Genomic DNA, 26,789 nt, shown 5'->3' on the forward strand with positions numbered 1-26,789 from the left:
TGTTTTCACAAACTTTTTCTTTTTAAATAAAGTACCCCCATTAAAAAAATAATAAGTACCTCCAGACTTCTCTCTCATGCCCCTCAGGGTACACGTACTGCCAGTTGAGAAACGTGGTTTTAAACTAAACTGAGGTTTTGAAACAAGTGTCATTCAACCTTTCCAGACTTCCGTACCCTTTTCAGGAGCCAGATTTGTTTTGCACATTGCCAAGTTACACCTCACTTAAAAACTACTTACTTACAAAAAAAATGCAAAAATACCACAGAAAGCTACTGCTGCAAACTTGCTGACTTTCTACCATCTTATCAAATAAATCAATTGGAATAGAAATATTGTACTTATATTTCAGCATAAGGCATATGAAGCAGTAGAAAAAAGTCCATGAACAAACTTCTCAATTGTACTGATTTCAATAGTGTTTATGTAGCCTGTTGTAAAACTAGGCAAATATCTAGGTGTGGTAAGATACCCCTTGGAAGACCTCAGTGTACCCCATCAGTGTTTCTCAACCAGGGGTATGTGTACACATCTAGAGCCTCTGAATATTAATAGGTGCACATTATAAAGTGTATCATAAAGTGTATGTAATAAGAGATACAGTATTCCAGAAGGCACAAACTTAGGGAAGAACAGTCTGATTGGGGGGTGCGGGGGGGGAAGACTTTGATATGGATTAAAATAATTTTTTCCCAGAAGATCTCTATTAAATAAAAAAGTAATCTGAAAGTCAAACATATCAGTTTATCTTTAGTGTGTTATTAATGACAGCAGAAAATAGACCCATTAGAGGGATCCAGTGAGGAAGAAAACTGAAAACGATCAACCCACCTTCCCTTTCTCCTCTCCCCATCCAGCAAGTATACAGCTAGTAAAACTGTAACAACTACAGAATAGTTTAATGGCAGGAAAAGAAGAGACAGAAAGCCTAGCAGTACACAAAACTGAAATATTATAAACACAGGAAAAAAAAACCAAACCAACCAACCCTGGGACTCATAGGAAAGAGTAAGGCAATGAACACAAAGGGAAAGCCCAAAAGAAGTCATATATGCCCCTGATTCATCTGTTCCAGTGAAGAAGCACAGGATTTAGGGATTATCAGAGATTTAGAACCAGTACATGAAGGATAGCAGTTCACTATTATTGCATGAAGAAAGTTCATGCAATAGCAGAAGCAGTTATGAAAGATAAAAGGGCATTTCAAAAGAGAAGGAAGTCTAGACGGAAAAGGTCAGCATGAGATAGAGCAAAGATATCAAAAGGCAACATGGTATTATATGAAAATGGTTCCCCCTCCCCTAGAAATTAAGAATTTTTAGGCAAGTCACTATCACAGCAGGATTCCAAGAGTATCACATGCCCAAGTCTCAGGAAGCACTAAATAACGTCTCACAGTAGAAGTTACAGATGGAGTTTTACAGAAGAAAATGAAGTGACAAGATGTATTTTACATGCCCTACAACAGAAGATTAGATAAAAATGAGTACTCAAATACAAAATATTATTGAAGAGCCATAAGAGAGATTGATGTTGGAATCCCAGTTTTATACAACACAGAAGCACCTATGTCCTATGGAAAATATTATTCATTTATTTGTACTCGTCCACACAATGGGAGCTGTACCCATGTAATAGAGTAGAATATCCCATAAAACTGAAGCTCTAACAATACTTCATACTTCTGTAGAGTTCAGGAGATGGTAACTGCTTCATAGTTGTTCAAAGTTAAAGAGAGAATTTGTGTTAATGATGGTTCTAAAACTAAGGAATTTCTTACTCCCTGTACTGGGCTTAAGTTATCTAACTTACCAGATCTGTATGAACAGATAATACAGCTGGATTATAAAAATAATATAGATGAAAAGGGTGCAACCAGCATACCTTAAAATCATAAAAGGTGGTTCAAATTACTTAGGAAGAACTGCTGCATAAAATTTAATGGAATTAGGTTTCTAAATAAAAAGTGAGTGGTGAAACTGGTTCTTTTCTTACCAGAAAAAACAGTATTTCCCATTGAATGATTTTAAACTTTAAAGCTATATTTTTACAAATATATTAACTTGATGCCATTAAAACAAGTATTTTGCAGCAAAACTGACCAAGCTGCTAAGACCTTAAAATCAGCTTAAAAAGAAGGTAAGAAAATCACTAACAGAAAAGATGAAAAGTCACAGAGGTAACTGTTAGTCTGTATCTCCACAGACCAAAACAAGTCAGGTGGCACTTTCAAGACTAAACAAAATAATTCATTAGGTGATGAGCTTTCGTGGGAAATATGTTGAAAACAGAATTAACCTCAAAAGAATAAAGAAAATCTAAAGATGGAAGGTTCATAGAAGTAAAATGCAGAAATAAATGATGAAAAAAAGGGTATTAGAGTCTGCAGACTTTCTGATTCCATTCTCTGGGTTAGTTTGTGATGCACAAGACAACGCTTACTCAACTGTAAACTTCCAAAACACATATACATCAAGTCATTTTAGTGCCACTGGTTTCTTCAGTATGTGAAGCTTCTTGCTCATTGGGTACGTCTACACTTGCATTCCTCTTTCGAAAGAGGTATGCAAATGAGGGAAACTGAAAATGCAAATGAGGTGCACGTTTGCATATTTGGCACCTCATTTGCACATTATTTCAAAAGCGCTTCTTTCGAAAGACCACCACCAGTGTAGACGCTGCTCTTTCAAAAGTAAACCCCATCTTTGAAAGAATCCTTCTTCCCTTTATTTAATGGGAAGAAGGATTCTTTCGAAGATGGGGTTTACTTCTGAAAGAGCAGCGTCGACACTGGTGTTCTTCTTTCGAAAGAAGCGCTTTTGAAATAATATGCAAATGAGGTGCCAAATATGCACCTCATTTGCATACCTCTTTCAAAAGATGAATGCAAGTGTAGACACACCTATTATCTCCCGTCCCACCCCCCAAGTCCTTTATCCCTCTTCATATGAGGGTTCCATAGACACTTTACCACATCTCTGCTCCCTATAGCTATAGTAATATGTTTTCTTGAGCATGCATGTAGTCTCAAAGTCTGTTATTAAGTTGTTTTCACACAGAGGAGATACAGTCAGAACAACCAGAAGAATAAGTGGGCCTTTTCTTCCAGGATGTTCTTTCTATTTAACATTGAAAACACAGTTCTAAAATTTTCATTCTATTTTTTCTTTGTCTGTAGCAGACATTATCATTGTAATTTTCTAAACATTGTTCCTTTCACCATAAATCCTTCCTCATGATTAGGATGAAATAGAAAGGAATATTTTATTGTTTAGTGCTTCATTTGTGCAACCACTGCAAAACTGTGCTTTTAAATTTTTCATTCTTGTTATAGACAGGAGGTGAAATGCTGGCATTTTTGTAGCTACCCCTGGGGTGGGGAAAAAAGCAGCTCTCTTAAAGAACGATTTCGGAGAGAACACTGGATTTTATTTCAAAAGCTAACATTCAAAATTTGCAGAAGACTGTCCATTGTGGACCATGATATAAAAGCAAATAGGTAGAGTAATTCAACTGTATATTTCAATGGACTTAAATTACTTTTCAGGACAGAAGATTTTGAAGAGAATGCTGTCAGGCTAAATTTTTTAGAAAACAAAATATCCTGAAATGTGTTACTAAAAGCCATCAATAAAAGCTACACGATTTTTTAAAATCTACATTACTCTGAGACAGTACTTGACTATTTCTCAGAGGAAGTTTGCCTCTGGTTCCCAGGTGGGTGTGGTTCAGTCACTTCTACCCTTTATGGTATTTAGCTTACACTCTCTTGATAGAGAGTGGCCAAATTCACTGTTTCCTGTAAGTTTTCATTTTGAGGTTCTGAGTCAGAGACACCATAGGGGAAGTTTCTGTTTTAGCAGTCTCATTGTTATACCAAACCTCCCATTCCACCACCCCCCCCTTTTTTTTTTTTTTTAAATAGAAAGTTCAGTGAAAATGTTTCTATTGGTCTATCGCTGGAAGCCTAATCCAGAGGTACCCTATCCTTTTCAACAGATAAAGTACATAAATTTTCTTACGAACAGTTCCCCATCATTCATGATTGTCTTTGAGGCAACTACAGCAACAGAAAAAATTAAGAAACGTAAAAAATACATTTTACTATCAACACAATTTAGCAATAGAAAACAAGGAGAAGAGTCAGCACTCTGGCAGATTGTGGGTGGGGAAGTCTGATTAAACACTTCAAAGTGCCTTTATTCCCCCCAAAAAATTCTGGGAATAAATGCACTTCAAAGTAGTGCGGGCACTTCAAAGTGTCCCCAACTACACGTCATGCCGGCACTTGTAAGTTTGATACTTCAAAGTTGCCGCAGGGGAGAATTTGCCGAATGAAGTGCTGCATATGCATTGCAGAATTTCATTAGTAATCTCCCAACAGCCAGATTACCACACCCCCTTCGAAGGAGGAGGCAAGTGTAGACACAGCCCAGCAAAATTAAGTAGACATAAGGTGGTATCAAATTCATAAAGTAAATAAACTGGAGAAGTAGAGGTAGGGACAAGAAAAATATCTTTTCGACAGCTTTCATTTATGAGACATTACAGGCATTATTTGTAACACTCGGTAAAAATTCCAGAGGCATGATTTTCTAAGCCGAAGGTGTCCTACTGAGGTTGCTAGAAATCAATGGGTTTTACCAAAAGTGGAAATTTTAAGACAAATTTGATGTCATGTGCACATGTCCTCCAGCAGGTATATTCCAGAGTGCCCATGCAGACACATGAATCAAGGCTCATTATCTTGAGATCTCTCCAGCTTACGTTCAAGTGGAGGCTATGAAGAGCAAGTGACACAGCTAATAGTTTCTTCCTGTTTTGGCCTCACCAATCCACACCTCTATCCAATCCAAATAATAATGAACAAAAACTTTAGAGGTGTGTTTCATGACCTATAAAAAGCAATAGCCCAACCATCAAAAACAGGAGCAGATTTGATTTTTGGCTATGTCTACACTAGAGAGTTGACAAAACCAGTGTTTTGTCGACAAAACCTACGGAGCATCCACATTCCCAAGGTGTTCTGTCAACAGTAAATTGACACAACATGGCACTTCTGTCGACAGCATTCTGCCACTCCCCCATGAAGCAGAATGCCCCTGTTGACAGATTGTGTCAACAGAAAGCCAGTCAGGACAGTCCAGGGGGTCCTCTGTCAACAGACAGGACTTCTGGGAAACTGGAAAGCCCTGTCTGCTGTGCCTCTGGTTGGTCGTTCTGTTGGGAGAGTGGCCGGGCAGTTCTGTCAAGAGAGCAGCCGGGCAACGTGGCCGCTCTCTTGTCAACAGAGTGGCTCTCTCTTTCACTCCGCTTGGAAGTCAGGCCGTGATCTGTCAACAGAAGAATCTATCAAAAGATATTTTGTGACAAAACACTCTAGTGAGAGATGGCCTTTGTGTATCCAAAAAGCCCACAAAGAGTGTTTTGAGCATGCAGTAAGTCCAGCACTTGACTCATCCAATGAGCAATTACAGTATGCTGGCTTTAAAGATAAGAAATGAGATTTACAACCAGAAACATACACCTATCCAATGAAGATTAAAACCATCTAGCTATAGTTTTGTTTAGCCATTTTCTGAGAGTAGAATAAGCAAGTAAACAAAATCATTCCAAGGCAACTGATCTTTGGATTTTACTTATATGTAAAAATATTTTAATTTTAAAAATATTAATTTTATACATGCTCTTGGTGGTTTCTGAGAAAGAGGTATCTTTAATTTTCAGCACTGAAGTTTTCAACAGAACAATTTTTGTTACTATTGAATGACTCTTTCAGAGGTACTTACTTATCCACCAATGTCCGTATCACAGCCAGCGTGTCAAGCACTAGTCCATCCACATTTTGCTTTTTTCTTCTTGGTTCATGTGGCCCTCGCCCCCTCCTGGGTGGCCTTACAGGGTCCCTTGGATGGCTTCTTGCTTCGGGTACCAGTACTCTACTGTTCTGTGTTTGCTGACTCTGTGATTCCACGTGGTCTTCTGCACCACTATCATCTCGACAAACACAGGAGTTGCCCATGTTGCTGGCCCCCAAAGCTCCCACGATGCAGGGGATGTGCTGCTCTAGAGTCAGCAGTAAACCTTGGAGGAGGTTTCTGCTAGCATAGAACACAACCAAAGCAACTACAATCATCTAGAAAGTTTTAAGGTTAATAGTTTTCTGATCCTGAATTGTAGTCTTTGCATTTTATGTGTTGCTACCAAGCTGGAATGAATGGGGAACTGCAGATTTAGCTTCTGACATCATCAATTAAAATATTCATCGTCATCCAGAAGCATGCCTACGTAAAAAGAAGAGAAATGAAAGTCAATCGTGTTTCTTGGGTAATAAGCAAGTCTTAAAGTTTCTCCATCAACAGTGAAGAAAACAATTAGTTTGAATAGTCACAGAGAGGTAACCTTGTATCTTCACAAAACTAAAAAGCAGTCCTATAACACTTTAAAGACTAACAAGATGATTTATTAGGTGATGAGCTTTCATGGGACAGAAGATAACTGATGCCTAGATGTGTTAAATTTGCATCTGGGGTCCATTGCGCTGTTTTTGTGTACCCAGAACTCCAACTGAAATGACTGGGAATATGGTGTGCAAATAATGCTGGTGTGAAAACTGAGCAGGTTTGAAACAAATCAACTGTGTGGAAGCACATGCTGAAGTTCTGGCAGAAACAGCTCATGATCTTTTACGTCAGAGTACCACACAATGCATTGCTCCTGGAGGTCAAAAAAAGAAGTATTAGTGCCTCCAGACTTCTCTCACGTACCCCTAATGGTACACATACCACCAGTCGAGAAACATGGCCCGAAGGTAATCTGAGGTCTTGAAACAAGTCCCATTCAACCTTTCCAGATTACTGTACCCATTTCAGGAGTCAGATTTTTTTTTTTTTGCATACCACCAAGTTACACCTCACTGAATAACTACTTACTTATAAAAATATCACTGACAACTATTAACGAAAACTTGTTTTCTTTCTATCATCTTATCAAGTAAATGAGTTGGAATAGAAATATTGTACAGTACTTACATTTCAGCTCAACGCATATAAAGCAGTAGAAACAAGTCACTGTCACTGAACTTTTAGATTGTACTGATTTTACTAGCGTTTATGTAGACTGTTGTAAAACTAGGCAAATATCTAGATGAGTTGATGAGTCCCCTGGAAGACCTCTGTGCACCCCCGGTTGAGAAACAATGGACTAGAACATTCCTTGAAAACCTGCAATTGATTGGACTGGATTTCAATTGGATGCGACATTCAAAATTCACTGTATTACAGACACAGGAATACCATCAAGGTGAAAGTAAGGCCTCAGTTTGCTCAGCCCATATTAAGCACCAAGTGGTTTTATCTCAGGGGTCTTCCAGAAGAACCCTTAAAAACTAATGTCCTATCTATTTTCAGAGCCTTCCCTGCAGTCTTTAGAGAAGCCATGTTAAAGCGGATGTAAAAAGTTTCTTAGTTCAGTCACAGCATCACACTCCCTTCCTTCCCTCTGCATGTACCGTGTCATGTGCTCTACACGTCCACCTTCACTCCAACCCAGACTGCACTTCTGCTAGGAAAACACCAACACAGCTGTGAGTAACAGTATGTCTTATTGCATGGCCTTGCGAAAGGGCAGCCAATGACAATCACATTAAATGATGACAGTTGAAAAATCAAGCACGTAAAAGTAAGTAATATAATTAAAGACTAATCATAATGCACATGCATAAATTACCCAACTTATAGATCTTCAGAATTGGGGATCTGAGGAAAACAGACTGTGATTTGGGGGTGAGTCACACACCCCACTCCTACACGGCTGTTACAAGGACGGGGGAGGAAAAATTATTCTCCTTTTAATTTTAATATATACCCATCCCATACCTTTTGTTTTTAAATAAAAAAGGTGGGGAGAAGAAGCCTCCCTCCCACCCCATAGAGAGAGCATCTAAGTCAAGACAATCAACAAAAACAAGAGTATGTGCACTTTGGGAACTGATCCTCAGCAGGAGTTAAATATTTACTGCAGATCAGACCTTATATTATTTACTCTTCATGAGGCCCTGGGAACACAAATATTAAATTCCATAGCAGCTGTTTACACAGACAGACAATAGACACAATAGTGAACTAGCCACTTGTTTGAAATAATTCATGAGAGCCTGACCCTAAGGGTTGCTCAGAATCAGCAACTGCCACTCAAGAGAACAGGAGTTGTAGGTATTTAGCATCTCTTAGGACCAGGTCTTAACTTTTTTTTTTAAATCAGAGAGGTAGCCGAGTTAGCCTCAAAAACAACAAGAAGTCCTGTGGCATCGTATAGACCAATAGATATTTTGGAGCATAAGCTTTTGTGAGCAAAGACCCGAAGACAAGGCTGGTCTTTGCCCACGAAAGCTTATGCTCCAAAATATCTGTTAGTCTATAAGGTTTCATAGGACTTCTTGTTAACATTATTTTTGGTACGTCTGGGTCTAGTGGTGACCAAGCAATCTTTCTTTATTGGGAATTTTAAGACCAAAGTCATTCTACACAACCTTAATCCAACTGGTTTCAATAAACTATGTGCTGGAGAGCTAATGACTAGTGAAAAAATCAGAGAAGGATATTTAAATCCCAGCTCATCGCAGACCTGTTAAATATATTCAAATAAGCAAAGCATATGTATCAGGGCAAATTATCATTATTTATCTGGCAACCAGTTGTGTAGGACAGAGATGCTCCAAGGACATTACTTCACTGTTTAGGATATAGAGGCAGCAAACCACTTTGGGCTCCCTAATGGAATGCTCTAACTCACTAACTGAAACGGACTGTCTCCCCTTAAGGCACAGAAAAGTAGCACCATATGGGATATTATCATAGCCAGTGAATTATAGTGCTTCGCTGATTTCAATGGCGGAGCTTTTCAAAGCTGTGACTCTACATACGGGTCAAGCCACAGTGAACATGTATGGCTTGGAAAAAGTGATTTGCTTGGAAGCTAAGTTTCTAAGAAAAGAGGTGGTTTTCCTGGCAGCTGAAGTAATACAGAATTCCCAGCTTTGTGTGAGAGATTATGCTGTGCTTACTGAAAAAGCATTTCACTCAGGGCTCCAGTGTGAACCACTATCTAGATTTAGGACTAACCCTACCAGTAAAAGCTGAGCCTCCTAGAGGCTTCTATTCATATGGCAACAGGAAATCATCTTCGCTTTCACACCTCTGTGAACCTGAAATAGAACATGGGCTGGGGAACTTCCTCCTCTTCCAAATAACTGAATGCTGAGAGGGGAAGGGAAGCATCAATCCCTAGATGACCAGGAGAAGCAAGAGTAACATTGACAAAAAGACTCCACTCTGCCCAATCTAAGTTAGTCAGCCAGAATTCACCTTCTGCAAGTGTTATTCTACTTCCTGTCACCGCACTGCTGGGCAAGGCTGCACTCATCTGTGCACCAAAAGCACTTGCGACTGCAACTGCAAAATGCAGTTTCCAGCCCCGAGCAGAATAAATCACAATGATGCCATTGTAAACAGCTGCCTATATACCAGGCTGGCCAATTTATTCACCTCAGGAAAATGGAGTTTCTCAACTACATAAAATATTCGTTTTAAAGGGCATGAAAGAAAACTTCTGTCACAGTAATGGGAAGTGGAAAAGAATTTGTGCCTGATCTAGCTGGTTTTTGTTACGAGTTTTTAAAACTGCTAAGGAGGATTATTTCAGTATCAAGCAGAGGATGGTCATTCCAACTAAGCTGATTTCACTGTTGAAAATAAAAGGACAGAATAAAAGAATTTTAAATGGAACTTTAGGGATAAAAGCAGGAATAAAGACTGAGAAGGGACAAAAGAACAGCTTAAATACTCTGAAACATCTCAGAGTGCTAGAGACAAAAATGGAGAACAAGCTGAAGGTACAAGCAGCTTTATCACACCAATACAACTGATGTTCGGCAAAGGAGACAAACGACTGGTATGGCATACAAGAGTATGATCTATAACAAGGAGATAATGCAACATTATCTCCCCTGCACATCTGTTCGAGGAATCTCATATATTCTGAAGTGCGTATGGCCAAGAAATAAAAAGGTTTCAAAGAAAGTTTAACGTAAAGGAAATAACTACAGACAGAATTAACACTAGAAGGTATGCTGTAGAGATCATCAACTTGGGAAGAGGAAGGTGGACAAATGCTGCCTAGATACCAGAACTACAACAGTTGTAAAGAGGACTTCTCTGGTTTTGCCAAACCCAGTCAATTGAGTGTAGTAAAAATTTCATTCTAGACTTATTTTAACAAAGCATCTCTGCAACAGAAAATAATAAAACACAAGTTGCAGTTAGTAAAACAGCTATTAGTAACAGAGAGATAGCCGTGCTACTCTATATATTATCAAAACAAAAAAAGCAGTCCAGTAGCACTTTAAAGACTAACAAAATAATTTATTAAGTGATGAGCTTTCATGGGACAGACCCACTTCTTCAGATCGTAGCCATACCAAATTTCTTTATGTGTTTTTCAGTTGAATATGTCTCATTCATGAAAATACCTTAACTAGAATTATCAACATCCCAATACATCTGATCAAAGAATTTCTACAAGCATAAGAAGTAAATGTCACATTCATGCTAAGTGTCTGACATAATTGGGATCGACCGACGGTCAGAGAACCTAAAATGTCGGATGTAGGATGGAAGGGGTAGGACTAGCCCTGGGCCCCTTCCGCAAGGCTGGCAGACGGCTCCCTGAGATGGGCTGCCCGCTGAAGCAGAGCCACTGCCAGCCCCAGGGCCATCTCTCTGGGCAGGCAGCCATCCCCACCGCTGCCCACCCAGCAGGCTCAGGTGGTCTGCTATCTGCACAGGGCTGAGGTTTCATGTAAATAAGGATGATTAAAAAGCTGCATTTTTCTTCTGCATAGTAAAATTTCAAAAGCTTTATTAAGTCAACATTCAGTTGTAAACTTCTGGGGAAAAAACAATGTTTTTCTCTGTGTTACAAACCAGACGTACCCTGGGCACGGAAGTAACTTGAGGCTCTACTCCAACCATTTTACAGCGCAAAAGCTAAAATTCAACTTCTACCAATGGGCACTAAATGGGCAATAAGTTCAGAACTGAGCACAGATCTGTTTTTTATGGTCATTAATATGTCCTCTTTCCTCCTCAGCTCCCAATTTCACCCCCAAACTGGACCACTATTTTTAAGTACTAGATGGTCAACAGTTTCAACAAGGATTTGGTCACCTTAATCCCAAAAGAAAAAGAATGTTAATTATGTATGATGCATATAGCATAGTTGTAGCCATGTTGGTCCCAGGATACTAGAGAGATAAGATGGTTGAGGTAACAGCTTTTCTTGGACCAACTTCTCTTTGTAAGAGAGACAAGCTTCCAAGAACGCTTTAAAGTTTGTCTCTCTCACCAACTAAAGCTGATCCAATACAATATTCCCTCACTCACCTTGTTTCTTTAAGCTGCATATGATGGAAGATTGTAAAGAACATTTAAATTCAACCAAACCCAATGAAATCAGTGGAGTTAACCAGGGCTGAATATGATCCCTAACGTATTCAGTTAAGGATTCAGAGGGGAAAGGTAATCCCCAAATCCACTAGGTTCACTAAAACTATACCAAAGTTTGGGCAATTACGGCTATGATCCTGCAAGATACTGAGTGCACATACTTAAAACACTTTCTTCAAGAAGGCTACGCTGCTCAAGACCTTGTAGAATGGAGCCTTTAAATTCCAAACATAAGTGGATTTATATTTGATAAAAGAGCTATGGTAGTAAGATCAAATATAATTTAATGGGAAAAAAAGGTACAAAGTTCAAATTTTTAATCTAAGGACAAGTCAACACTAGAAAGTTTTGCCAGCATAGCTATGTCACTCAAGGGTGCTTATGCTTTGTTTTTTAAAAACCAAACATAGTGATTCTGATACAAGCCCTCAAAGATCTACCTCTGCATTCTAGACTTGTCCCCTTCTGTCCAGATTAAAATATGGACAAAAGAGAGATGCTAATTTGTCTCCAACTCTCCTCACTTCCTCCCTTCTTGATCAATATAGGCTCCAACTCCACGAGTGCTCTCAAAAAGTTAGTGGGTGCTCAGCACACATCACTAGCTAACAACCAACCTGGCCCCACAAACAGTGACTCCATCAAATCAACTTCTCATGCTTCCTCCCAGCTATTCCTCCCTGTGCAGGGAAGGAGGGTGTGGGGATGGGGCACGTTCGAAGAATAAGGCAGAACTGGGAGGGAAAAGAGGGCAGGAGGAGGAAGGGTTGGGGACTTGGGGTCAAGAGTCAGGTGAGAGCTGTACCACAATCATGCTGTTCCTTACTCTAGGTCTACACTAGACTTAAAGTCAACTGTAGATACGTAATTCCAGCTACAGCGACTGTAGATAAGCTGATTGCATAGCTGGAATTGAGTTATCCGCCCGTCCTCACTGAGGGAGTCAACAGGTGAAACTCTCCTGTAAACCTCCCCTACTCTTTGCAATATTGAAGAGTACGGGGTCGACTGTTGACCCCGATAGGTTGATTTTGCATGTCCTTACTAGGCCCCCAAATCAAACACTGGAAGATCAACCATGATCCAGTCTATCTTCCAAGTAGCAAAGACGTACCCTTAGGCCACAAAGTTTTGTCAGTAGCCACATTAGGAGAGCAGCAGCCATTAGCTGAGAAACAGAAAACCACAATGTAAAATTACATTAAAATAATGTAATATCTGGCTGCTAAGAAGGTGACCCTGACCTGATATTACCCACCATCACCAGATAAAGAACAGATCTTAAGGGGAAAAAAAATGGTTAACATCTGTCAAGAAATCATTTAACAAGTTGCGATTGTGAAATCCCTACTCTTCTTTATCATTATCTTTTATGGTCCCCATTTCAATATTGATCATCTGTATGGTCTCTGGTTCTTGAATTCAGTGGTGCGCAAAAATTCAAAAGGGGGTGGGGGGCAGCACAATCAGCTTCTCCCCTTCCCCCACAGGGACCAGTCGCTGCCTCCCTCTAGCTTCCACCTGCCTCTCTACCAGCAGAGGGACAGCTCAATTTCTGGTCCTGCCCTCCCCCTGAGGCGGTCCTCGGGTTCCTTCCCTGCAGCCTCTCTTGACTCAGCTGCCTATCTTCCTGGCTCCCTCAGTCTCTGCTGTTGTTTCTGGTTCCCACCCCCACCTCACGTTTTGCAGAGGCAGCTGAGTTGTGATGAGCTTTTACTGGCAGACGCTGGTTTCATTTTCCCCAAGAGAGTCTGGGTTTCTTAAGGGTAATTACAGTATGTTGATACTTTGTTTAGTTCTTTTGCTTGCTTCAAACAGCTGCCCAGGAGGGATGGGAAAAGTGTGTGTGGGGTGGCGGGGGGGAGGGGGGGGCACTCTTTAAACAGCTGGGAGCTGTTACTGTTGATAACAACCCAGAACTGCTGAAGTTCGGAGGGCTATTTTAACAGTGACATTTTTTTGTTTTAATGTGGTTGCCTGGGAGGGCTGAGGAAGGTGGCTGTAGCCTCTCTCCAATTGCACCATTACAGTTGATGTTGCTGCCTCACATAGATCTGCAGACGCCAAAAGAGTTCCCCCCCGCCCATATGAACATAACAGAAATGTCCATTGATTTGGATTCTATTAGACGGGTTGTGGGAGCGGGCTAATCGCAGGGACAAAAAGGGGGTCCCCAGTGTAAAAAGTTTGTTCAACCCACTTTGATTGTGCACATAGCAGAATTAATTATGTAAACAGAAACAATTAATGTAGTGGAATACGATTATTTGAAGAATTGTTTTAGAATATGGTAGGACTGCTTAGAAAACTGTTCAGTAAGAACTTAGTACAATGACTGGGTTAGAAAATGGTGTAGTAATCGTTACAACTAAGCAAGATTCAAGACACACACAACCTAAATCAACATATGCTTAACCATAGGCTGATGGTGTGCAGAGACCAGTGACTATCACGCTGACCAATACTGTTTCATCTGTGTCTTTTGTGATGGGGGGAGTGCGTGAGAGAGAGTCAGGCTGGATGCGTGTGTGACAGGCAGAGCAGCTCATAGCTGCTAAGGATGACTCCCTGGGGCTGTCACCTAAGCTGGCAGGTAACGCATCTGACCTGAACAAGGAGCAGAGAGGAAACCAGCTGGGGTTTGAATCTGAGGTGGCAGTCTGAAGGCAGCCAGCCTGGGCTGAGGGGGAAGCTAGACCCCAGATGGGGAACCCCTTGGGCTCCTCTCCCCAAGGTGGATTGGAATGACTATCTCCACCTGCTGTACTGACACTTCTGTACTGAGCTGTGCCTCTGTCGACTAAGAAACTTCCTATTCTACCCACTGAGTGAGTCACTCCTGCCTGCGTATGGGGTGCAGTGCTCGGGGACCCCTGAACCCCATCACATCTTCCTATTGTCTTTTGTCACAGACGGGGCTTTTTTCCGGTGCAATGCAGTGGAATTGGATTCCGCCACCTGCTTAAAAAAATGCTGCTGCTGCTCTGCCTCCCTGCCTGCAAGAGAAAGAGCAGAACTTGACTTAACTGGTTTAATGGCCAGTCGGACCATTTGACCAACTACATTGAGTTCTGCTCTTTTAGCACACAGGGCAGGGAGCTGCTCCTGTGGCTGTACATGGAGGCCGGGGGAGAGCTGCTCAGCTGGCGAAGCGACAGGAGCATGTGGAGCTCCTTTTGAAATGTAAGTCCTGGGTTGGCAGGGGGCAGTGGGGGAGGGTTAAGCCTGGCGACAGGTTGGAGACGTGGGAGGGGAGAATTAAACCAGGTGTGGGTTGAGTTGAGCCGTGCCCATGTGGCTGTGTTGGGGTGGGGAGCGGGCAGGCTGAGCCAGGGCAAGGTGGGGGTGTTCAGCTGGGGCCAGGTTAAGGGGAGGGCATTGAGCTGGGGCTGTGCTGTGGCGCAAGGGGCTGAGCAAGGGTCATGCAAAGGGCTGACCCGGGGTGAGGGGAGGGGGCCACTGAGCTTAGGCTGAGCCAAGGCCGTGTGAGGGGTGGGTTGAGCTGGGGCCATGTGGCCACGCAAGAGGTTGAGCCAGCACAGGGGGGCACTGAGCTGGGGCTGTGTGGCCATGTTGGGGGTTGAGCTGGGGCTGTGCAGGGGGTGTTAAGCTGGGGCCACACAGCCATGCAGGGGGATGAGCTGGGGCTGTAGCGGGGGGCAGTCTGTGGCTGTGGGGGTTGAGCTGGCACTTTTTTGTGTAGAAAAAAGCACTGGTCATAGAGATGGTAAACTGGTGAAGGGACAATCTTGCTGTTCAGTGTTTTTACAGCACCTAGCACAATGGGATCCAAGTCCTAACCCTACAGGTTGAACCTCTCTCATCTGGCACCCTTGGGACCTGACCAGTGCTGGATAGTAGGTCAATATTTTCTAAAACATTACCAACACTTCCATTGCTTACTAGGCTCTTAGAAGACATTTAGGGGTAAATTACAGCTAAATAATTAACAGCACTGAAGACTGAGAGCCAGCACAGGTGGCTGTAAACAAACTTTATAGGACCATGGGAAACTTGGCCACACTCATGATAAGTGGTCATCCAGCCAACTAACAGTCATACTGGATTATGGAGTTTGTCGGATGAGAGAATTTGGATTAGAGAGGTTCAACCTGTACCACAATACAAACGTAGCTTATGCCCAAATAAATCTGTAAGTTTTTAAAGTGCCACAGAATTCCTCATTGTTCATAGAGTTGATTAATTAGGCTATATTATGAAGAGGCAGGTGCTTGTGTAGAGTTAAATTTGTAATCCATTCCCCATTAAAAGCTTGCTCTCTCTCTCTCACTCGCATGCTCAGCAATGAAACAGATGGTCCCTCTGGTTCAAATTTCAAATGTGACTTGAGAACAAAAGAAAATGTAAGACCAAATTTGGGAAAGGGTCAAAAATATTGGAGGGAAAAGGAAGAGAATCAGAAGTAGATAGAGATGAAATAATTTGAAAGATAGGAATGAGTCATATGAAAAAGTCTTTTAATGCTTTGTCAGCAGGCTGATACTTTCCTTTTTACAGCACAAAGAAATAAAAAGTATCTGCAGCACGCTGAACTGTGGTCATGTACATATAGGCACACAGCAGGAATCAAACTTCCTGGGACCTTCAACACTAAACAAACGAATGAGTTATTTTTTACCTCAAATGGATTTTTAGGATAGTCATCCGAGAGAGACGCAGCTTTTAGTCACAGCTGTGGCATCTCTTTGGCAGAAAGCCATTCAAAGGATGGCTTGAGAAAACACATCCACATGCCATCACGAACGTAGGACCTCAACAGGTCATCTGCCCAGTTCCCTGAATGAAATGTCCTGTTATCTAGACCATCCCTGATCAGTGTTTGCCTAACACATTCTTAACCTCCAATGGACAGAGATTCCTTGACTCTTCCTACCCATTTCTATCTTGGCTTGCTCAGTGCAGCTTCCAAGTTGTGCTGGTCTTGAGAATGGTCAAAAATTTCTCTCTTTATGCTGTCACAAGCTTCTCCAGAAGGCAAATTGACACAGGGGCTAAAAACCCAACTGCTACAGAGAGATCCCATCCAGATGTCTATATGCCGCATGCCTGACACATCAATAATATCAAACCTACACACAAGAGGCTTGACCCCAAAAGACCAGGAGAAAATATTAGTGAAGGTTTTGGCTGGAAAGGGCATCTGTTTTTGTTTAATGTACACCCCAGAACTCAATGATTTCTCTCTTCAGGCATTTGGTTGAAGACAGTCACAATGCTGCCCCATGGGAGAAAGCCTCCCCGTTTTATGCAGCTGAGAACACTCCAAGCAAATGAGAAACTGATATGTAAATATGTAAGAAAAAGCAGGTTCAGGCACTTGGTTTCAGTTCCCACTCATCTCAGAAATATTTTCCCCTCTCGAACAGCAGTGTACATAAGAACTGGATCAGACCAAAGGTCCATTGAGCCCAGGATCCTGTCTGCGACAGTGGTCAATGCCACGTGCCCCACAGGGAGTGACGCAACCTGTTAATGATCAAGCAATCTCTCTCCTGCCATCCATCTCCAGCCTCTGACAAACAGAGGTGAGGGACACCATTCCTTACCCATTCTGGTTAATGGCCATTAAGGGACCTAACCTCCATGAATTTATCTAGCTCTTTTTTAAACCGTTATATTGCTGGCCTTCACAGCCTCCTCTGGCAAGGATTTCTACAGATTGGACTGTGTGCTGTGTGAAAAAACTTCCTTTTATTTGTTTTAAACCTGCTGCTCATTAATTTCATTTTGTGTCCCTTACTTCTTGTATTATGGGAACAAGTAAATAACTTTTCCTTGTTCACTTTCTCCACACCACTCAATTTTATATACCTCTATCATATCTCCCCCTTAGTCTCCTCTTTTCTAAGCTGGAAAGTCAGTCTCTAATCTCTCCTCATAGGGAACCTGGTTCCAAGCCCTAACCATTTTAGTTGCCCTTTTCTGAACCTTTTCTAATGCCAATACCATCTTTTTTGAGGTAAGGAAACCACATCTCCATACAGTATCCAAGATGTGGGTGTACCATGGTTTTATATATAAGTAATAAGATATGCTCCATCTTATTCTCTATCCCTTTTTTAATGATTTCTAACATCCCACTTGCTTTGACTGCTGCTGCACCTTGTGTGGATGTTTTCAGCGAAGAAAAATTGATTAAATTTCACATTAAACAGAGGGAAACCATCTCGGCTGACAGATTTATGGAGCTGAGGAGCAAATTTGTTCTGCTTCCATTACAAATGCTGAGCAGTATTCACAGTGCAGAGAGTGATTATCAAATTTTATGGTGAACAATTTGAATGTTCTATCTAAATGAGCAACGTGATTCAAAGATTCCAAGACAAATGCAAATCAAATTCTTATGAATATTTTCTTAAAGAAATTAAACTTAGGTCCTGTTTCTGCAAGAACATAGCCTCAACATTCAAGAGTCTCAATGATGCAAGTCAATATTTGGTTTTCACATGATAACTGGATTCACTATCACAACTGAATCCCTTATTAGCAGTATCATTAGCGTTTCATAGAAAGAAAAAGATGCCTAGATTTTGCTTACAGGGGTTATAATTCTGGACCTGGATCTCACCAGTGGAGCTCCACACAGGTTCCAACATTAGGTAATGCAGAGTTCACTGCAATATTGGGTATAAGAAATCCTTTAGTCCTTTCTCATGAGTAATCCCACTGAAGTCAGAAGTGAGGAGGAGCCATGGGATCGAACCTTAGACAGACATGAAAGATAGCAATCAACAGTAAAAAGTAAGAGTATGAAGACAAGCATATGAGACTAATGTTTTGTGCATATGATGCTCATTCTTGTATCTTGATACGTGTGGAGCCTCTCTCATCTGGCACCCTTAGGACCTGAACAGTGCCGGACAAGAGAATTCACCAGATGACAGGTCGTCAATATTTTCTAAAACACAACTAACACTTCCACCACTTACTGAGCTCTTAGAAGATATTTAGGGGTAAATTACAGCTAAATAACAGCACAGAACACAGAGCCAGGACTGGTAGCTGTAAACAAACTTTATGAGACCATAAGAAATTTGGCCACACCCACGATAAGCAGTCATCTGCCTAACTAAAATCATGCTGGATTACAGAGTTTGCTGGATGAGAGAGTTCGGGATAGAGAGGGTCAACCTGTATAAGTCCAGTTTGTCAAATCAGGGTCAAGGCTCACTGGTGGACAGCATGGGAAAAAACCTTGTCCTGTCACCACAGACGGAATCTCACGTGTGGATAAATCATTAACGTGTAGGGATGGAAGTGACCTTGAGAGGCCATTTATTCCTCCCTCCTGCACAGAGGCGCAACCTACTGTAATAAACCATCCCTGACAGATTTTTTTTGTCTAACTAGTTCTTAAACAAACAATTAACAATGAGAACTCCAAAATATCCACTGGAAGCCTATTCTGCTGCTTACCTTTCCTAATAGTTTCCCCAACCTCTAACCTAAATCTCCCTTGCTACAGATTATTTTCTCAAGACAACACGTGAACCATTTTTTTTTCAACCTTTACTCACACGTCAGGTTTTGCAAATCTTTCATCATTTTTATTGCATTCCTCTGGATGTTCTCCAGTTTGTCCACACCTTTCTTAAAGTGCATCACCCAGAACTGTGCAACGTACCTCAACTGAGGTCTCACCAGTGCTGAGCAGAGCAGGGTAACTGCTTTCTGTGAAGATAAATTAAGGATGTCAATCCACAGGGCTATCAAAATGTAGTTTGAAAAATGTGTGCCACTGTTCTCTCCCCACGGTTTCAAACATTTAGTCCTTCTGGCTATCATTGTCATTGGAGGAAGGAATTGCTTCTCTCCTCATGCTAGCGTTATATAATATTTGAATGGCATTGTTATGCTATTTCAAAAAACCCTACTTTTTGGATATAGCAAATGGGTAAACACTGGCTTTTTTGATAAATACATTTTTGAGTGAGGTAGAAACAGCATAAACTTTTTTGGGATCATGTTTCTTTAACAAATGGGAAGGATTGTGGGGAACATGGAAGGTATGGTAGCTGCAAGGATGAATCACAGCCAGCAATATAGGGTAGCAGGAAAGTGTTTTGACACAGCCTGGGCCGGAAGAGGTGCAGTGAAAAGGATGTTTTGGACCTTCTGTTTCGGAAATGCTCAACAGCGAAAGGAAATAAAGCAAACCCCAGATCTACAAGCAAGAGAGACACAGACGCACTAAGATACAGAAATTGAACAGAGTTGGTCAGCAATAGAGGAACTTATGCCTATGAGTTTGAACAAAGTTCATAGAAAGATGATTCAGCATAAAGACTGTAATAAGTATCAGCAGACATTCAAGTGAAGGAGAAACAATTTTGAGGATTTGGGGTAATCTCTCAAGTATCAAATATCAGTGACAGGAAATTTGAAGAAGTGGGGGATTAAATATTTATTCTCTCTAAATGGACTATTTTTAAAACTTGTTTAGCTGAAAAACAATTTTTTCACTCAACATTCTATGTATTAAAAAACCCAGAGAGGTTTCTCTGCTACTGCTGTAGAAGCTTTACTTAAAAAACTTAATTGACGTAAATTTTACTTTTATTACAAGGAGATCTACTTTAAAAGTGAGTTGAAACGCTACATGCCATAACCATTTGAATCATGTTATGATTTACAGCATAACAATGGTAATAACCCAAGCAATATGACTAATGTATTACAGAAGGATAAAACAAGCTGAAACAGTTTGGGATGTGTGAAACATTTTGCGAACACTGCTGAAAGAAATTCAGTGCTGTCTCAGTTAGAAGTTTGCACCATAAGTTGTCAGACAATTTCATAAACAGAGGATGTGTGTAGTGTCTAGAACCTTCAGTCTTAGTCCAGTTAAAAACACACACTAAAGTGACAACATAAGGACATGGAGAGAGCACAATTACCAACTATATTCTTAATAAGAAAACAGAGGGCTGGCTCAGAAAAAGGACGTTAGCAGATTTTTAACTGCTAATTCAAAGGGACTATCTTAAAGTGTCTCAAGAGAAACGACGGTCTTGCTGTTAAGGATTGGGCTCTGCAGCAGACTTCCCATATGGCCTTGGGAACTCTGTGCCTCAGTTTCCTACGTGTTAAATGGCAATAAGAACTCCTTCTTCCACCCTTTGTCTGTATTTGTCTACTTAGACTAATCGCTTCAAGCCAGGGATCACCTCTGACTCTCTCTAGCTATGGCTATATATAGAAGCTACTGCAGTGGAGTGCCCCGATCTTGGTTGGGGTCTCTACATTTTAGTGAAATGCAAATAATTAAAACTTCTGCTGTATGAAATTTGGCCTGCAAATGATTTACAATACCTTCATGAGATTTCTGGCCATTTTACTTAATATGGTGTCAAAAGAAGACAAGATGACCTGAAAGAGCTTTTGCCCTCACCCAAAGTTTCAGCGTAAGAAGAAAGTTGCTATACTGGGCAGGCCCTGGTCCATCTTGCCCGGTGTATGATCTCCAGCAGTGGCCTGTAACAGAGCTTCAAGTATAAACAGGGCAATTATGGACTGATCCAACTTTGCCTTTTGGTGATCAGATGTTTAGGGTCACCCCAATCACCTTGGCTAATAGGTCCCTCAATAGTTATCCACCGTGAAATTACAGCATTCTTTCTGAACTCATTTATACCTCTAGCATGGGGTGTTGAGATGGTTCAAGAGTTTGACAAGTTTGTTGTATGAAAAGCACTTTTTGTTTGTATTAAACCTGCTGCCTATTAACTTTTACTGGCTCTGTTTTTTTATGTTGTGGGAAAGGATAAACACCACTTCTCTATTCACCCTCCCCACACCACTCACAAATGTATAGACCTCTATCATGTCTCCACTCTCAACTTCTAAGATGAACAGACCTAATCTTCATAGCCTCTATTTACAATGGAAGATATTCCACACGCACGATCATCTTTCTCTGCCTCTATTCCGTTTCCATTCTATTCCTTTTGAGAGGGGACAACTGGAACTAGACACGGTATTCAAGGTATGGGCATACGATGGATTTATACAGTGGCATTATGATAGCTACCGTCAGGGTTTTTTCCCGGTGGAAAGGTGTTCCGGCACCCTTTTTCCCTGGCGCCATTTTTAAAAGGCACCGCTGCCACCACTGGTTCTGTGCCTGCAGAGGAAAGATTTAATTGGTGCAGCGGCCAGCCGGACCATTAAACCAATTAAACGGACTCCTGCTCTTTCAGCGTGCAGGTCAGGGAGCTGCTCCTGCGACTGTGCGTTGGGGGAGCTGGTGACACATTAGGAGCACGTGGAGTTCCTTTTGAAATGTAAGTCCTGGGTTAGGGAGGGGCAGTTGGGGAGGGTTAAGCCTGGCAGTCGGTTGGGGCTACGGGAGGGGGACGAGGGGCTGAGCTGAGCCATGGCGGAGGAGGGGGCCATGGGGGGGAAGGTTGAGCTGGGGCTGCACGGCTGCCATGTTGGGGGGGAGTGGGTTGAGACAGGAAAGAGATGGGTTGGCAGGGTGTTAAGCCAAGGCCGCTTTAGCAAATTCATGGGTGTGAAAAAAGCATTAGACCACAAAATTGTGTCTTGTGTGCTTTTACTTTATGCTGCAGATTCCACAGGGAGGCCCAGGGTTTCTCAAACTGTTTTGCCTCTAAGGGGCCAGCCCACGAGTAACTTGCTGACAATTTTTCATCAGTTGCGTGCCTAGGTGGGAGGGCCAGCACTGAAAATATTTGCATTGGGGGGGAAGCAGCCCCCTGGCACCTTTGCTTTTCGGAGGCCAGCCCCTGGAAAATATTTGCACTCCAGGGAGCTGTCTCCCGAGTCCTTGGTAAGTCCTGGAAAATGTGAAGTGCAGAAGCCTTCACCCCACACAGGTCAGGACATGCTGCTGTCTGGAATAACAGTCTATTCTGCACACCCACCATGTGGTGTGGTGGTGGCAGCTGGGGGGGTGAGGGCGGGGGGAGGCTAGCCACATCATGTGGTGTGGCCTAGCTCACCAGGTACCTATTGCCTTCAGGGGCAGGGAGGCTACACTGTACAAATCTGAAATGCACAAAATTTTCTTGGCCTCTTCTGCTACATTCCGTGCAGGGCAGAAGCCTTCACCCTGCGCAGGGCAGGCCATGCTGCTGTCTGGTCCCCACAGCTAAGCCGCCATGTGGTGTGGTGGGGACTAGCCTGTTAGCCAAAATGAGATCCTGCTTCTCCTGATGGCTCCAGGCTGGGACTCTCTTTCATGGCTAGATGCAATCGCCATGCTGATCAGAAAGAAAATGAATTCAAATTGCTGGGCATCCCAAGTCCTACTTCCTGCACACCTGGAGAGCAGCAGAGGTGAAAGCGGACACAAAGTACCCATTCTGGGCATTGTGGAATACCCACAGAGGCCAATAAAATTGATTTAAAGTAATGTTGTTTCCACACTAGCATTAATTTGATCTTTTAAATTCAAACTTGGCGTTGTGCCGCATTGGCAGATCGACCATAGTGCCATTAAAATTGACATAATGGTATTTGCAGTGAAGACAGTCACATTGTAAAATTGAGTTAAGTTCCTTAAAATTGGCTTTATGCTCTAGCCTGAGCTGCATTAGTAGGAGCACTCCAAAAGGCTGAGGGAAGTGGTTATTTTCTTGTATAGTAGAGTTCTGTTTCCAGTTTTGGGTCCCCCACTACAGAAAGGATGTGGACAAATTGGAGAAAGTCTACCAGAGGACAAGAAAATGATTAGGGGGTTGACACACACACCTTATGAGAAGAGGCTAAGGGAACCAGGCTTATTAGTCTACAGAAGGAAAGACTGAAGGGAGATTTGACAGCAGCCTTCAATTACCTACGTGGGTAGGAAAAGGTCCCACAGAGGGTGGTGCCAATGGCAAGAAACAATGGTCTCAAATTGTGCGTGTGTGTGTGTGGCGGGGGGGGGGAGGGATATGCACTGAAATCTTCTTGTAGATTATCCTAATGTCCCTCACTAGGAGTGTGGTTAAGCACTGGAATGGGTTGCCTATGGATGTGGTAGAATCTCCATCCTTAAAACTTGACAGAGCCCTGGCTGGGATTATTTATTTGGGGTTGGTCCTCCTCTGAGTGGGGGTTGGACTAAATGACCTCTTCCAACCTTAGTCGTTTCCAATTCTTTTTGTGTGTGTCCTGTTCTATTTACCATCACTTTTTTAATCAGGTGGCTGGACTTTATGACCTCCTGAGGTCTCTTCCAATCCTATGATTCCGTCCACACACAAAAAGGCAAAGATATCTGGCAAAGGTGTTATGGAAAAAAAAAATCTTACAACACAAAATAAATTAGAGTGTGTGTGTGTGTGTGTGTGTGTGTGTGTGTGTGTGTGTGTGTGTGTGTGTGTGTGTGTGTGTGTGAGAGAGAGAGAGAGAGAGAGAGAGCGCACACGCACACATCAGAATACAAAGTCATACGGAAAATGTCAGTTGAAATTTGGCCCACGATCCAAGCTTTGTTTAAAGAACAAACAAAACAATCCCCTCAAAACCGATTTGAAATGTTTCCAGGATAAACAGAACATCACAAGAAAGGACCCTCTGCAATATCCGCTATTGTAGAATCGTGGTAGCATGTTAATCGAAATGATAAAGCTGACTAGTTCATCATAATTTTCCAAACTACAGAGAAATACAAAAAATAAAAGGAGTGAAATAAAAATTTAAAAAAGATTTAAGTTTAAAATGTGTCAGTTTACAAAGATGTTCTAACACAGAGAAGACAATTTGTTTTACATTTAGGCAGAGAACAGTTCACACACTATTTCCAAAGCATAACTTCTGACTTTAGGGAATTTTCCCACTGACTAAAAACATTTTTTATAGATATGCATATTCGCACACATGCTATTAAATCCTGCTGGATTTATCTGGCTCCCAGAAGGAATCCTGGATTAAATCTATCATATTATACATATCAGAGAATTCAGTGCAACCCAATGCATTTGGACTTTTTTGTGCACCAGGAATTAAGTCTGTGATGCTGGTAATAAATTAACATTTATTCCTGTGCTTGACGTCCCCTGCAGCCTGGTTTGTGGGATTTTTTTTTTGTAAATTCTAGTTTCATTGTCATTTTTAAGGTAACCCTTAGAGGCTGCATTACTCCAAAAATAATAGTGTATTCACTTAAGCCTTCAGTTCTCCAAAGCACTACAGAGCACACGTTTAATCTTATGTACACTAAAAAGAGTGCTAAACTTAAATATGGTTGAGTGCTTTACAGAAACAGGGGATCTTTTTTTTAATATATGACTAAAAACAAAAAAAGGAAGTCCCTTTTTGTTAATAGCCTGCATGCAAACACAATAACAACTTTGGTTATGCAAATTATTCCAGTGAAAGCAAAAGGACTACCTATATGAGTAAAGCTTACCAATGGGAGTAAGGATACAGCCCAAAATAGTTTCACTTCTTATTTTTTATAGAGAGACATTACTCCTGGTGGCTTTTCCCCCACACAGGCAGAATCTCTAACTTTAGATCTACCCCAAAGACTAGGACAAGAGCTGCCCTTGATTCAGATACAACTGCATGTATAATACTTTAAACTGAGTCCACCTTTTATTTTACTTCAGAGCACTCTTCTACAAATACTGCAAAGTACCCATCTATAAGAGGACCAGAAATCCAGATCACAGGAACCTTCCCAGGTCAGGTACAGCCATTCTAAAGTCCACTACAAATTACGGGAGAAACAGGAAGCAGGTGTCTGCAAACAAGAGGACGCCCGACTTCTGTGCCACGCTCCACCTATCCTTACATTGTCACAAATAAAATAACCCTGCTTAGCTAGGCAGCGGCACAGCCCACGCCTTTACAAGGGAGACAGTGAGAGTAAATGCAAAACAGGGATGAACAGGTCTCGGCTCTGATCTCTCGCCACGCACCTCTCGCCTAGTCAAAACATACACTTGCAGCACGCCCCACTGATCAGCAGCACTTCACCTAGCCGAGCCTAGCCTGGCAAAACTAGAGCCTAAGCTACCATCCAGCAAACCGGACCTATTGCAACTCTGACATCCCGTTCCACCTGCAGGGTGGGGAACCAGCCTCCAATCGCCTCCCTCTGTCCTACAGCCCAGTGTGCTGAAAGAAACAGAAGTCGTAGCTAAGGGGAAGATCCCTTCCCACGCAGAGATCCCCCCAGCTCCAGAGACCCCCTAGGAACCGCGCCCCACACAGGGATCCCCCCACAGCCCCGGGGACCCCCTAGGAACCACGTCCCACGCAGTGATCCCCCCACAGCACCGGACATCCCCTAGGAACCGCGCCCCACACAGGGATCCCCACCACAGCCCCGGGGACCACCTAGGAACCGCGCCCCACACAGGGATCCCCACCACAGCCCCGGGGACCACCTAGGAACCGCGCCCCACACAGGGATCCCCACCACAGCCCCGGGGACCACCTAGGAACCACGTCCCACGCAGTGATCCCCACCACAGCCCCGGGGACCACCTAGGAACCGCGTCCCACGCAGTGATCCCCACCACAGCCCCGGGGACCACCTAGGAACCACGTCCCACACAGGGATCCCCACCACAGCCCCGGGGACCACCTAGGAACCGCGTCCCACACAGGGATTCCCCCCTCGCAGCCCCGGGGACCACCTAGGAACCGCGTCCCACACAGGGATCCCCACCACAGCCCCGGGGACCACCCAGGAACCGCGTCCCACACAGGGATTCCCCCCTCGCAGCCCCGGAGATCCCCAAGGAACCGCGTCCCACACTGAGATCCCGCCAGCCCGAGACCCCCTAGGACAAGGCTGCCCCCCGCAGAACCACCAGCTGCCCCCTAAACCCAGCCCCACAACCCGGGGCCGCCTCCCTCCAGACCAGCATCCACTCCCCCTGCCCGGGAGAGCCGCCCCCCTCCGCTCTCCTCCCTCGGCCCAGCCCCCCGGGGGACCCGCCGAGAGTGACCAGCACGCCCCCAGCGAACCCCCACCCCTCAGGAGGACCCGCCTGCCCCAACGAGTCCCTAGCTCCGGGGCAGGCCCCGGAGCCGCCCAGCCCCCCGCGGCTGAGGGGAGCTCCCCGCGCCTCCCCCCGGGCTTGCCAGTCCCCGTCTCCCCACAGCCGCTGCCCTCCGGCCGCCGGGACTCCCCCCTCCTCGCGGTACCTGCCGGGGCGGCGCCGGGCTCGTGCCCCGCTCAGGCCGGCAGCCGGGCAGCGCTGCCCCTTTGTGCCATCTGGGCGCGGGGTGGGAAGATGGAGGCGCCAGACCTACCATTCCGCGAACCGACTCCTCCCCCTCCCGCCCCGCCTCGTATCC

General features: G+C 43.2%; 1 protein-coding gene across 9 annotated transcripts in view; it reads right to left on the reverse strand.

Moving 5' to 3' along the window:
* Positions 1-26,751, reverse strand: part of RSPRY1 (ring finger and SPRY domain containing 1) — a 62,245-nt gene extending 35,494 nt beyond the window's left edge. For 2 of the 9 annotated variants that reach the window (XM_075008949.1, XM_075008941.1), the window contains exons 1-4: positions 26,637-26,738; positions 19,043-19,196; positions 18,064-18,228; positions 5,790-6,284 (exon numbers count right to left, since the gene is read on the reverse strand). In XM_075008949.1, the coding sequence (XP_074865050.1) occupies positions 5,790-6,136 (347 nt within the window). In that variant the 5' untranslated portion in view covers positions 6,137-6,284; positions 18,064-18,228; positions 19,043-19,196; positions 26,637-26,738. Of the gene's footprint in view, positions 1-5,785; positions 6,285-18,063; positions 18,229-19,042; positions 19,197-20,916; positions 21,900-23,658; positions 23,706-26,636 lie in introns of those variants that run through there. The other 7 variants (XM_075008942.1, XM_075008943.1, XM_075008945.1 and 4 more) reach the window with 7 other exon arrangements.
* Positions 26,752-26,789: the final 38 nt, after the last annotated feature.

Source organism: Carettochelys insculpta, chromosome 14, assembly GCF_033958435.1.
Source record: "Carettochelys insculpta isolate YL-2023 chromosome 14, ASM3395843v1, whole genome shotgun sequence".
Lineage (NCBI taxonomy): Eukaryota > Metazoa > Chordata > Testudines > Carettochelyidae > Carettochelys > Carettochelys insculpta.